General features: G+C 39.9%; 2 protein-coding genes across 2 annotated transcripts; both read right to left on the minus strand.

Moving 5' to 3' along the window:
• Window positions 1-4,335: 4,335 nt before the first annotated feature.
• On the minus strand, window positions 4,336-9,723 carry LOC146959934 (bile salt-activated lipase-like). The gene is made up of 11 exons (XM_085772771.1): window positions 9,607-9,723; window positions 9,188-9,335; window positions 8,929-9,048; window positions 8,641-8,838; window positions 8,362-8,492; window positions 6,856-6,963; window positions 5,732-5,846; window positions 5,409-5,595; window positions 5,058-5,261; window positions 4,698-4,907; window positions 4,336-4,614 (listed from the first exon to the last, which is right to left on the minus strand). The coding sequence occupies exons 1-11, from the start codon at window positions 9,667-9,669 to the stop codon at window positions 4,422-4,424; spliced, it is 1,677 nt and encodes a 558-aa protein (XP_085628897.1). The 5' UTR covers window positions 9,670-9,723; the 3' UTR covers window positions 4,336-4,421.
• A 2,678-nt stretch (window positions 9,724-12,401) lies between these two features.
• On the minus strand, window positions 12,402-13,308 carry LOC146959935 (bile salt-activated lipase-like). Its single transcript, XM_085772772.1, has 3 exons — window positions 13,096-13,308; window positions 12,752-12,961; window positions 12,402-12,630 (listed from the first exon to the last, which is right to left on the minus strand). Exons 1-3 carry the CDS (start codon window positions 13,251-13,253, stop codon window positions 12,447-12,449), a joined length of 552 nt encoding a protein of 183 aa, XP_085628898.1. The 5' UTR covers window positions 13,254-13,308; the 3' UTR covers window positions 12,402-12,446.
• Window positions 13,309-14,041: the final 733 nt, after the last annotated feature.

A 14,041-nucleotide genomic window follows, 5' to 3' on the forward strand; every position in this document is an offset into this window, starting at 1 on the left:
TTAAGCGGACACATTTAATAAGTTTGTTCGCATGCTCATGGACTCCACTAATGAGCGTCTGGACTCAATGAATAGAAATATTCAAGAACTAAAAGACAGCATCCACTACACACAGCAGGAAGTGGATGAGATGAAAGTCAAAACCTCCAAGGTTTTGAGTGACCATAACACCCTAGAAGGCGGAATGCGCACCATCTGTGACACTTTGTTGGCACTGGAAAAAAAGACTGACTACCTGGAAAATCAGTCGAGGAGGAATAATCTCATCTTTGAAGGAATCAGGGAATCGGAAGGTGAGAAACCAGCTGATGCAGAGAGGAAAGTCCGCAGCCTGATCTCTGAGAAGTTAAAGCTGGACACTGGTGCCATGCTCATCGAGAGAGCCCACCGCACGGGGAAGCGGGACCCCACAGGTGAGCGTCAGAGGCCCATAGTGGCTAAGTTTTTAAATTTCAAAGACAGAGAACTGGTCTGGTCTAGGAGGAAGGAGCTGAAGAGAACCGCCCCAGGGGTCTACCTGAACGAAGACTTCTCTGAGGCAGTTAGACAGAAAAGAAAGGAGCTGCTGCCCAAACTGAGAGAAGCTTGGGACAGAGGGGACATTGCGTACCTTAGATTTGACCACTTAGTCGTCCACCCACCAAGGGCGAGGGGGGGTGGTCTGAACCGCAACACCAGTGCTGATCCCTCCCCTGTGACCTCCACCCCGAAGTGAAGCCCACTAACTGATAAATAGCAATGCACATTTTTATTTCACGTATGTTATTTCCTTTTTCCTTTCTTTTATGTTCTTTTCTTTTCTTTTTTTCTTTTTCTTATTAAGTTATTTGATAACTAATTTAGTTTTATTTTATTTTTGTTTTGTTTTGTTTGAGTTGTTTGGACAAACATGTCTATTAAAATACCAAAAAAAGGTTTGAAATTTGCTCACTTAAACATCTGTAGTTTGAAAAACAAGGTTGATGAGTTGATTCCTTATTGCAAACCAATATTAATATGTTGTTGTTATAGGCCACCTTGTTCAAATGTGGATTATTTAGACAATATATGTAGTATGTTGCAGGGGGTAACTGACAAAAACTCTGAGGTCTTTTTTGTGGGTGATATGAATATCAATTGGTTTAATAGTAACTGTCCTTTGAGGAAAAGGTTGGGTGATGCAGCTTCTGTGTGTAACCTATCTCAGATCATAAATATGCCAACAAGAATCAATATTAACAAGCAAGGCTCACTGTCGTCAACTTGCATAGATCATCTCTTTACTAATTACCCAGAGAAATGTTCAAAAGCAGTGTCAGTACCAGTAGGATTCAGTGACCACAACATAATTGCACTAACGATAAAAACAAAGGTACCGAAAGCTGGACCAAAAGTAATACTAAGGAGAACTTATAAAACTTTCTCAGAAAAAGAATTTACAGATGATCTAAAAAATGTAGACTGGCACACTGTTCTGGACTGTTTGCACCCTGAGGCTGCATTAGTCACCTTTATGAAATTATTCTCAGCTGTTTGTGATAAACATGCTCCCATTAGGAAGCTATCAGTGAGATCAGTTAAAGCGCCCTGGATTGACAACGAACTAAAAAGCTATATTAAAGAAAGAAACTTACTAAAGAAGTCTGCTACTGAAAATGGTAGCCCAGAGAAATGGCTTGCTTACCGTGCACTGAGGAATAAAATCACTAAAATGAACAAACATAAGAAAAAGCAATACTATAGATCTAAAATTGCAGAGTGTAAGGATGATAGAAAGAAAATGTGGAGAATACTTAATGATGTTGTAGGTAAGGGTAAAGTAAATAATACATCTACATTTATTGAATGTGATGGTGTATTTATAACGAAACCAAAGGATATTGCAAATTATTTCAACGAGTATTTCATTAAAAAAGTTGACACAATCAGATCTCAAATGTTGCCTGGGCATGGTACGCTTTCAGATTCCATTATCAAAAAAGAGATTATGTGGGGTAAGGAATGTAACTTCAGTTTCAGTATGATCAAGGAAGAGGAGCTAGAAAAACTTCTGTTATCAATTAAATGTGATAATCCCTGTGGCATGGATAATTTAGATGCCAGATTATTGCAGTTATCGGCCAGAATAGTGGTGAAGCCAATTTTTCACATTTTTAAATTATGTTTTGATGGTTGTGTGTTTCCTCAGCTGTGGAAAGTTGCAAAGATAACTCCACTGTCGAAAAATAATAGAGAGCCTCTATCAGGACCTAACAGTAGACCGATTAGTATTTTGCCGGTTTTAGGCAAAATCATGGAGAAAATCCTTTTTATCCAAATTCAGAAGTATTTCGAAGAAAATAGCATCAATTCTGAGCATCAACATGCCTATAAAACAGGCTATTCGACCTGCTCAGCCTTAACATCTCTTACGGATCATTGGTTAAAAAGTATTGACGAGAAATTAATTGTAGGTGCAGTGCTGTTGGATTTTAGCGCAGCTTTTGACATTATAGATCATGAGTTGTTACTCAGAAAGCTGTCTGCTTACAAGTTAAATGATTCAGCTCTCAAATTATTGAAAAGTTATCTGTCTAATCGACAGCAATGTGTGATGTTTAATGGCACCCTCTCAAGTACTGCAACGCTGAATAGTGGGGTCCCACAGGGGAGCAGCCTTGGGCCGCTACTATACTCTATATTTGTTAATGACTTGCCATATATATTAAAGCATGCTGGTGCAGTAATTTATGCGGATGACACAACATTGCATGTCTCTGCACATAACATAACATCAGTGAAAAAGTTACTTCAACATGAATTATTGCTAGCCTCAGAGTGGGTTTTGGAGAATAAGTTAAAGCTGAATGTCTTGAAAACAAAGTGTATAGTTATTGGCTCTAATCATGCACTGAGGTCTGAACCTAAACTGTGTCTTTCTATGCAAGGCATTGCTATAGAACAGGTAAAAGAAGTCAAACTGTTGGGAGTAACAGTGGATGAAACTTTGTCTTGGTCAAATCATATCAATAATATAGTGTCTAAGATGAGTTACAATATCTCTAATATTAGAAGAATCACCTACCTGCTGAATGAATCAACTGTCAAACTATTAATTAATTCCTTAGTTCTGTCGCATCTGAATTACTGCCCAACAGTTTGGTCAAGTGCCTCAAAGAAAGACCTTTTTAAACTGCAGCTAACTCAAAACAGGGCAGCACGCCTTGCTCTGCGGTGCTCTATCAGAGAAAGTGTCATGAGTATGCACAAAAGTCTCACATGGATGCTGGTGGAGGAGAGACTGGCTTATAGTCTTATAATGTTTTTGAGAAAGACTTATACTTCACATAAACCTGTTTCTTTGTTTTTACAAATTCAACCGACAAATGTGAAACATAGTTATAGCACTAGACAGGCCTCAGGAAACAACTTCACCTTGCCGTTACCTAGAACCAATGCACTCAAAAGGTCAGTTATGTATAGAGCTGTAGCTCACTGGAACAGTCTCCCCTCACACTTGATCACAACCACGGGAATGTCCAGTTTTAAATTGAAACTGAGAGAAGCTGTGTTTAGTCATAATATTATATTGCAATAGATTATTACTATATTAGGCAATCATGTCAAGTTGAATTCAAGCATGTTATTACACCTGTGTTGTACATTTATTTATGCTTTAGGTTATTTCATATGTATACTCTTCTATAATCATGTAACTATTTTATAATCATGTAAAAAAAACAACTATTATTACTCCTCTTGATCATGTCATGTCTATAATCATGTAACTATTTGATAATCATGTAATCATCCTCTTGATCGTGTTAACTTATTCACATTGTATTACTTAATATGCATTTTTATAATCTTGTTTAGGAGAAATGATTTCATGTAATTTTTTTTTTTTTTTTTCTCTTTTCTTCTTCTTTTCTTTTCTCTCTTTTCTTTTGTACAAACACTGTATTGTTGTGTTTGATTTAATGTGGACCCCAGGAAGAATAGTCTGCATGATTATGCAGACTAATGGGGATCCTAATAAAACAATAAAACAATAAACAATAAAGGCAAAAGCCTAAAAAATCCTGAGATCCACACACTGCCCTACAAAGGCAAAGTGCAGTATCTGCAAAAATGTCAAACTGACAGGTCAGGTTTAAGCATCAAATTATGAATAACTACCAAGTCTATGATTGATTAGAGGTGGACTGAATTAGGCCTACATGTATTTTGAGGTTTGTCATTCAGACCAATTTTGACCATTTTATGGCAGATAGGCCTACTGCACTTTTGCCTTTGTTTTGGTGCAGATACTGCACTTTGCCTTTGTAGGGCAGCACAGGTTTAAAGATGTTGATCAATGTTTTTTGCTGTTGGCAAAGTCAGGTTGAACCATGTAAAAAGCCACGGACATAATTTGCGTTTGTTGTGCACACTCTTTATTTGTTATTTGAACTGAAAATGCATCATTGAGCTTCTGTGGTATGATACGATGGAAGGCTGGGAAGGGTGCTGATCCAAAGGCGAACGAAGCGTGACCTCATTTCCTGACCGGTGGAGTTTTCGTTCATCTTGGCACTGATGTCCAGGAACTGGTGTCCAGCACTTGTAAACTCAGGCCAGACCGTGGGCACCCTCAGGTTTCCTTTGTTGGGGTTCCTGTAAGAAGGAAATACTTGTGAAAGTATTCATTTTGTAACTATTAGAATTTGCAATGTTAAACATACACAATGTGTTTTTACCCAGTTCTGGCAAAGTTAGTCCAGTATGCAATCATATATCCAGACAGGTCTCTGTGGCTGTCTGCGTAAGCCTTCGGTGTGGTGAAGGGTTTGCCGAACACAAACTGCAGGTCGTCCGCGTGGTCAGAGCCCACCCAGTCATGGTAGGGTTTGCCTGGTCCAGCCATTAAACTGGGCTCAGACAGCAGGTAGGAGAAGGTACGGCCAGACCTGTAAAAGCCCAAGTACGTCATTAATTCTAATGTACAACTAGAGGTTTAGTTCAGATGTTGAACACATTGCTGCAAACGCATCCAACAGAAAGGTAAAAGAGCTATTTGGCAATTGGAAGACGATTTTAGATAAGAGAATCAGCCTCACCCGGCGTTAGCAGCATGCAGGTAAATGGCCGTCTGAATGGGAGCTAGGAAGATGTAATCAGTCCCTATGTCCACAGCTGTCCTCTTGATGTTGTCCTGGGTGGGTTTTGACTCCCAGTTGGATGAATACTCAGCGAAGGCGATCTCCAAACCAGCCTGCCCTTTCTCTTTGGTATAAGCGGCGAGAAGTCGCCTCACGTCCTCGCTGCAGAATATACAAGGTAGAGATCTCTGTTAGTGAAAGGATTCTTCAGACTTACACATTTCTACGCTTTCGTGGCTTTGGTTTCAAAGTTACAGGAGCATTTAAAGCAAAATGTCTCCACACTGAGGACAAACAATTAAGTCCTACACAGGAGTTTCTCCATTCTTGTTCTTGAGGGAGGGGATGTCCTGTGAAGTGAAGAGGTGTCCGTCCATGTTATTAACCCCTGCCAGGTAGTCGATGTCAGCAGCGTTGTGGAACAAGTTTTCAGGCTTATCAGGGAGGAAGTCTCCATCGACAACAGGTGACAGCAGCAGGTTGTTAACAGCGGGATCTGAGATAGATTGAAACGTGAAAATCAAAATTTTGCTTGTTAAAAAATGGAACAAAGACGCCAGTAAAATTATCAACCTATGTAGGCTACACATATCATGTGTTTCCATTGTGATATGATGAGTAATAATGCTCACGATCTGGGGTGCCTTGTTGGATGGGCGGAGAAGCCATGGTGAGAGTCTTAGCATCAGTTGATTTCAGGCAGGCGGCCATCCTGTCATCAGTAGGGCAGCCGACCTTTTCTGCAACCTGAGCACATGGTATGTAATAATCAGTCTATAGTGTATTTTAGAGTAGGCTAGCAAGATTTAGGCTGATGGAATATTTCCCTGACATTCTGGTCATTTTCACCTAGTTCTTCTTCATCTCTTTAGAGCTACTTATTTTCTCATTTCTCAGATAAGCAAAGCCATAATAGCCTACATCACCATGTAGTTTATAGTAAAATACTGAAATATTAGCACATTTTGCCAAAACCAACAACACTGTCAAAGACTGATTATTGATTCACTGGCTTTTTTACAGACAGTTTAGTAAAGGCCAAGTCCTGTGCTGTGTCTCAAATCGCACACTTCTCTCAGTGCACTGCCTTGTGCAGTGCACTAATTTCGACAGGTTAGTACCGTCTCAAATCAAACACTGCTGCTGCGCACTTACAGGAAATGACTCGACAGCTGCTTCTTCTATTTTTTTAAATTCTGATTGCAACCATAGCAACCGGCCGCTGGAGCCCTATCGCCGACACTTGAAAACGCTTTTTGCCGATCAAAACGAGCTATTAAGTTGTGTTTTATTGTGTTAGTGTTGTTGTTGTGCTGTTATTAGTGTTTTTTAAAGACATTTACGCCGGTGTCAGCTCCGTCGCTGCTCAAAGCAACCGCCGCCGTTTGAAAAGTAGTGACGTGTTTCCGCTACGTCACCAAGATGGCGGCCGTTAAGTGTGGAAAGTATGCATCGATCCACACTCAATTTTCTGGCCGTTTGAGTGCGCCAATTGAGTGCGCATAGCGCACTACATTTTCGCGCACTGCTCAGTGTGAACGCACTTATGCACTCAAAATATTAAGTGTAAGTGCACAAGTGCGCGATTTGGGACACACCACTACTCAATTCATATATCTCAATGGCATGAATAATTTGTCTGTCTTTAATTGGTAGGCCTGTCTTATTAATAACAAATATATCAACATACATTTTGGTTATTCATAGGTCAAACACTAAATATAAGTTTTGGATGTAAGAATCCATCTCCACCTACCTGTTCTGCAACCTTGCGTGGGTTCCTGCTGAAAGCCCAGGGGCAGAGGGCAACACCACTCTGAGAGATCGCTCTCTTGACCAGCCCTTTGTTGTGGGGAGAGAGGGTCTGTGCAACAGACCAAATATATAGTATTAAAGCAGAAGTAAGCGGAATGTTTGTGTTAATATAAGTCTTAAAGGGACAACGAGGAGTTTTGGAAAAGCAAAGCGTTTTCACACTACATTTATGAGCCTCCGCGCACACCGTACATTTCTTTGACCGGCGCAAGACAGACTCATGTTTTCATTCATCAAGAATTAAAGTCAGAGGTTCGAAGATGATCACATACCGTCGTAGTTCCCACCATAAACGGCGATTTAGCTGCGTTATTCTCATGACTCGCCACGAAACCGAAAGTAAGGAAACGCTGGTCGACTCGCCCAGCATTTCCACCACCACTAATAATAACAAAATAACCATAGAGACAAAACAATATATTTATCGAAAATGGGCCCATTAACAAGTGTGGGTAGCGTAGATTCATCCACATTAACGTTAGACTTTTTTATAACCAAATAGAAACTCCTCGTTGTCCCTTTAAATAGTTACATCTTCAGCTCCTCCATATCAGTGCTTATAGAAAGATGATCATGTGTCTGTCTGATCAGCTCTGTCTTGACCTTAAGATCGTGGGTTTGATTCCCATGTTGACAGAGATGGCACAACCCGCAGTAGCTCCCGTGGCCCATTCAAAATTTCCCGAGAGGAAATTTTCTAGTTATTTATTGTAATGTTTATTTGTTCATTCAAACAGTAAAGGTCATGTATAAATGCCATTTTTCAGGCCTCACGTTTTCAGGTGTTTGTGGTTATAATTAATGCATTTAACTCTAAATTAAAAGAGAATAAATTTATTAATTCAGTTAAAGCGGATATCAGTGGAATGTTTTTGTTAATATAAGTCCTAAATAGTCCTATTTTCCGTCAGCAATCACTTACATGAAGTATTTCAGCCTAAACACGAGTCTCTCCGTCACTCTGCTCTGCTGTAACCCGAGGAGAAAATTTTCCTTGTGGGATACAAGTGTTATCCAATGAGGGGAGAGAACGGCATGAAGGGCTGTGTGTGCAGCCAAGGGATGCGCGTGAATGTGGTGACGTAGCACGAGGACCAATTGATGCCTGACAAGGGCGGGGGCTGCTAACTCATGGTGCGTTCAAGGAAACTCGTACTTTGTGTTTTTCCTTCCTGTGAAGTCATACCAGTTCGATCTGGTACGAGTTCACGGGTCGGAAGTTACGAGTGGCCGTTATAGGGAACTTTCACAGACAACAGGACGGTAAAAACACGAGCTACGGGTTACCTGGAACGCTACCAAGTCGTAGTTGTGACTTGAAGCTGTAACTTACGGTTTCAAAAGCCTGCCTTGAACACAGCATTAGCCGAAACGGCCGTGCCGCTGTTATCTGCTTTAAATTGTAGCTTTTATCCTTTATTAGACCCTGTTATGATAACCTTCTCACCTGGAAGCTAGCACTAGCACCACCTGCAGATTCTCCGAAGAGGGTGATGTTTTCAGGATCTCCTCCAAATGAACGAATGTTCCTATGCACCCAGGCAATGGCGGCGTGCTGGTCCCACAGCCCATAATTCCCTGTCATAGCGACAAATTAACACAATCAACCACTGTACTGATACCTAAGTCTGGATTTAACTACTACTCTTCTTTATTCCAGTGGAAAAATATAAAGTTACACCAGGGATTTATTATGTTTCAGTCAGATCCCATTAATTGTACGTACCAGGTAAGCTAGAGTCCCCTGTGCTGAGGAAGCCCAGTGTTCCCACACGGTATCCCACTGACACCACGATGACACCACCTCTGTCTGCGATTTCCTGACCACTGTACAGGTAGTTGTTTAGAAAATTTGCTCCCATAGATCCACCAACCATGAAGCCCCCTCCATAGAACCAAATCATCACTGGGAGGTCTGATGACACTTTGGGAAAACAACAAGAGACACATTATTTTCATTCCACAAGCAAACCAATTTTCTTCACCATAAAATCATATCAAATAAAAAAGGTACCTTGCCGGCCATGAGGAACCCAGATGTTGAGGAAAAGGCAGTCTTCACTACCAAAGCTTGAAGTCTGCAGCATGCTGATCTGGAGACACCTACTGGCAAACTTTGTTGCCTTCAGTATGCCTGGGTGGAAAAAAGGGCTGATCGTTTCTTCTCAATGTTTCAGTGGTGATTTTTGCAGTGCAAGTGAGACCCGTAGCCTCACATTATGTGAGACAACATACAGTATATCGGTGTTTGTTGAGACCAGGTTTGAACTCACCATCCCAGCCAGGGTGAGGTTTGGGTTTCTCAAAGATCCCAGGTCTGGCAGCAAAGGGAATTCCTTTGAAAACCTCCACAGAGCGGAACAGTCCAAGGGGGATATTTTGTCCCTGGACGCTGCCACCTTCTGTTTGCACCACTCCCAGCTGGAGACACAGTCAGAAAACAGAATTCACTTTCAGACATGAACAACCAAAATAACTATTGCGCAGGGGGGACAATAATTATTTTATAATGAATGATTGACTGTGACCTTTCTGTTAACCTATTATTTCCACGGATGCATGTACAGAATAGCATTCTGATTAGTTTAGTGGGACATGAAAAGGTCACAGGAATTAAGTAAACAGTTAATCTACACCACATCTTAACTTCTTAATAAAAACATGTTGATAAAAAAGAATCTTACAGACTTACAGACGCTGCTGAGGCTGCTCCCAGGGAGAGGAGAACAGCCAACAAAACCCTCAGTTTCTCCATGCCTGCCCAGAAAAGAGACTGCAGCTGAGGGCCTTATATACACAAGATCCCCTCTGTGAGAGAATAAATGGTAAATATAGCTGTTTACGCTTGTTATATAACCCTGTCACCCTGTGGTCCGACTGACATCCCAACCTCTGACCTCTGGGAAACAGCATGGTGTAAAGTTAAATGAATTGAGGTACACCATTCCTTGTACTATGTAGTAGGTTTCCCAAAACACACAAAATGATCAGGGAATGATTATTGACTATTGACACATTTTGGCAAGGGATTTGTACTTTGGAAAACCCTGCAAGTAAAATCCAAACCTCACAAAGACTCAGATACTCAGATACTTCATGTCAAATCATAATCACAGTTGCCCATGTTTAACGTGGAATGGACTGGATTTTACTTTTTATTTCCAGTTGCTAAGAGAAAACTGAATTTTGGAGACTACAACAACATTTCAACATTTCAAGGCCATTCTTCAGCAGAAATAAATGTTTTGGTCTTTGCTCCACTATCTCTCAACGTATGTGTCCCAGAGAATACATTTCAATACAATTAAACTGCAGTAACCTACACATTTTGCAGTAAACTTTAATTATTGGCTGGATTATACCCTCTATTCAAAATGAAATCTTGATTATGCATGTACGCTATCAAACACAAGTGTATTGTGGATGCTACTGCTTTGATATCAGGAGTGACAGTATTGCAAATGATTGCACATATGCAAGAGCGTGTAGATGTACACATATTGAGGACACATAAACACATGGCTGAGATAGACCACAGCAGTCCTTGTAAAGTAGGTATTGACGCCACATTGTTATTGACTCACAGAAACAGGTGGAGTAATTCTCAGATTAGCAAATAACACACTGTTTTTGATAAGATAAAACCGCCAAAATAACCTCACACCGCTGAAATGCTGCTGTTTGTTGAGAAATGTATTTGAGCTTTGATATTTTCCTCATGCCAGAGGTTAATAAAGTTCAAATCCTTTCCAACCCTTCCTGTAACAACAGATCCTCACAGATACAGGTAGATAGATTAAGGTAAATCTGTAGAACGACTAGGGATTAATGTGATTGGATCCAGCACCTTGTCAGTCACTATCAAAATCTGTAAATGTATTTTGTCTGATATAAAATTTTATTTTATCCCTCACTCATGCATTATTTTATTTCCCATTGAAGATACACATAATTGCCTATTTTGGATGCATCTTAGATCTAATTAGCAATTATGTAAAAACTGTCCAGCTGTCAAATTCATACAATAAGAACAGGAGTCAACATACAACAGGAAAGTTTGGGAATCCAATATACTGTAAGAAAAAAGGAGATACACTCTTTGGTTCTATTTTCATGTCCTGCCAAAAAAAGAGAACAAGAACTTTAAAAGCTAAACATGCTTCAGGTATCTCTGTGGGATTTGACTGACACACCTTCTCCCCTTCTAAAGTGGAAATATGAATGAATTATCATCCAATTTTCCAATTGATTAAAGAACAGTGCAAGACAGATCTTGAGAAAGGTCCTTGTGACCAAAATGTAGATCTTTCTAATAAATCAATGCAGGTGTGGAGGTTATGCATGGGAATTAACTTTCATCTTTGAAATAGTGGCATACTGAATCTTGTTTTTTTTAAAGAACGATTTAAATCACTCACATTATAGTGACAACCGAAGCAAGTGTAGTTTTGTTTTATATATAAATAGCAAAGTAGAAAAAACTACAGAATTACTGGCTGACTCGCGTGACTGAAGCTGATGTTGTAGATGTTGTTTCAGAACCATGGACAGCGCTGTTTGTTGTGCCATGCAGCAATGATAGTAAAATCACTTGGCTTAGTTTCTTAATTCTACTGCCCAACCATTGCAATCCACAGACAGAAGGGAGGTTAAGTATAAGACAAGTGTAACAGTTGGCTGCTGAACAGCTCGCTTGTTCAAATCAGTGTTAGGTTTGTGCTAAATACAAAGTCTCACTATACAGGATTTTAAAAATCGTTTGATCATGTTACTTGGTTTTTAGCTGAACTAATCCTTAGTTTCTTGTTCTTGACTTGGACAGCATAGGAAAACAGAGTTTGGGGTATGATGACGAATGAGTCAGTTTATAAAGCGTGGGCCTACAATCTTTCTCACTGCAGTCGTTCCTTAATAGTCTCAATTGTTGGGTTAGGTTTGTTGGTTTGTTTAGGAATTAATTAATTAATTAAAAGATAAATAATAACAATATATAGTTTGCATGCATCTAGTTCTTCTGTGTTCTGACACAAGGAAACAATGTGGAAATGAAAAATATGATTATCTGAAGAACACCTTGTCATACTCTAGGTGTCGGCTTAGTTGATTAGCTAAGCTAACTGTATTTGGCTAATGCAGTTGGACATACAAGTGTGAAGCCTGAGCAACAAGCTTATAAAATACATCAATATCATTACTTTTTTTTTTTTTTACAAATTGATTTGACTTTATTTGGCATGACGTTAAAACAGCACTGTTAAATTAAATTAAATTACATTGGACACATACATAGCAGTAGCATCTGTCATCATCGCTGAGCTAAAATACTGAACCAAACAAAGTAACTCATGTGCCTTTCATGAAAATTGTATTAACTATTATTCAGGTATATTGTGAATGTAAAAAGGCACAACACATTATTAAATGGAAAAAAAAACTTTTATTTATTTGTATCAAACATTTATTTTCAGGAACAAATAATATATAAGATCTGCAGGTCCAGACTGCAGGGGTACACATGATGGCAAAAACTCTTCATTCTGAGTACATTACTGGAAGGTTGGGCAGGGTACTGGTCCAGAAATGCACATAACGCATTCTCATCTTCTGTCTCACATAACCCTTGTTCATCTTATTATGGATCTCCAGGTACTGGTGTCCAGTGCTAGTGAATTTGGGCCAGGTAGCGGGAACTTTCAGTCCTCCTTTGTTGGGATCTCTGTGAACATGAACAAAACATTGAGTAACTGAATAAAGACAAGCCTAATTTTGTAGCCTAGTCTTCAATTCTGCTTAATTTAATTTCTGCAATGCTCTGTTTTCTCTATAAATAATTTTACCCAGTTTTGGCAAAGTTGGTCCAGTAGGCAATCATGTATCCAGAGACATCACGGTGACGAGGCCAATATCCCAGTGGTGTGGTGAAAGGTTTTCCGAACACGTATTGCAGATCATCAGCGTGGTCAGCTCCCATCCAGCTGGGGAAGGGTGTGGTAATGCCGCCCAAACGGTTTGGCTCAGAGAAGAGGTAAGAGTAGGTACGGCCAGTTCTTTGGTGAAACAAGAAAAATGTGGAGATGTGGCAATGTTAAAGACAAAGAGAGAGATAAAAGCCTTGTCTCCTGCTAGTAGTCCCCTTCTAAGACAATGTGGAGGGGAAAGAACATATGAATTGAAATCTTACGTGGCGTTGGCAGCATGAAGGTAGAGAGCAGCCTGTGTTGGAACCAGGAAGATGTAGTCTGTTCCAATCTCCACCACAGTTTTCTTGATGGTCTCCCTGTTGGGATTTGATCCCCATGTTGAAGTGTATGTGGAGTAGGCACTGTCCAAACCAGCCATGCCCTTCTCCTTAGTGTACGATGCCAGAAGCCTCTTTACATCCTCACTGCATTTGGGAAGAGAGGATTTAAAAATGAAGCCTGAAGAAACACCTCTGTGCCATTAAAGATATTTATATCACTACAGTTGTCAGAATGGTATGCTGCTTGTATCTGTAAAGTTCTCGGACACCTGGATTATAGTTCTCTGAGAAAATGAAAACTAGTTCAACTGGACTTTTGATTCTTGAAGACATTTCACCTCTCCACCAAGAGGCTTCTTGAGGTCTGACAGTCTAGTGGGGACGCACAGGTATTTAGCGTTGGTGGGGTCTTTAACAAGACCAAAGATACCATAAACAACTATCACATGTATTGTATTTATTGTATTGTTTTTATTCTTTGTGGTGTACTGTTGTATTTTATTTATTTAGGGACGACGGATGCAAATTAGCCGCCTGGATATAATCCGGCACATTTACAGCAGTATTAATTTTTAATTATACTAATGTTCATTAATATGCACTGTCCCTACTCACATAAAAAATGCTATTATTATTATTATTATCCACACCTGCCTCATGTGACTCTAACCGTCATCCACACCTGACCTCAGGTGACCCTAAAAACCCTGGTTAATCAGTGCGATCACACCAATGGTATCAATATTAAGGACCACACCAAAGGTAAATACCTGGGTTTCCCCGCTTGTCAGCCAGAACTGAAGAAGCCTCTTTACACTGAGAGGCAAAAACTTTTAGGAATCTACAACAAAGTGCAATAGACATAAACTCAACTTTCTCAGAGTTA

Source organism: Trachurus japonicus, unplaced genomic scaffold, assembly GCF_045865225.1.
Source record: "Trachurus japonicus isolate A0001 unplaced genomic scaffold, Traja_1.0 AP030869.1".
Lineage (NCBI taxonomy): Eukaryota > Metazoa > Chordata > Actinopteri > Carangiformes > Carangidae > Trachurus > Trachurus japonicus.

Bases quoted from the DNA above. Each gene is read 5' to 3' on its own strand.
- LOC146959934 (XM_085772771.1), bottom strand. From the start codon at position 9,669: ATGGAGAAACTGAGGGTTTTGTTGGCTGTTCTCCTCTCCCTGGGAGCA. The intron at 9,336-9,606 runs GTAAGTCTGTAA...CTGTGTCTCCAG, and splicing joins GAGCAGCCTCAGCAGCGTCT to CTGGGAGTGGTGCAAACAGA. The intron at 9,049-9,187 runs GTGAGTTCAAAC...TTTTCCACCCAG, and splicing joins ACCTCACCCTGGCTGGGATG to GCATACTGAAGGCAACAAAG.
- LOC146959935 (XM_085772772.1), bottom strand. From the start codon at position 13,253: ATGGCTGGTTTGGACAGTGCCTACTCCACATACACTTCAACATGGGGA. The intron at 12,962-13,095 runs GTAAGATTTCAA...GTTTCACCAAAG, and splicing joins CTTCATGCTGCCAACGCCAC to AACTGGCCGTACCTACTCTT. The intron at 12,631-12,751 runs GTAAAATTATTT...TCATGTTCACAG, and splicing joins ACCAACTTTGCCAAAACTGG to AGATCCCAACAAAGGAGGAC.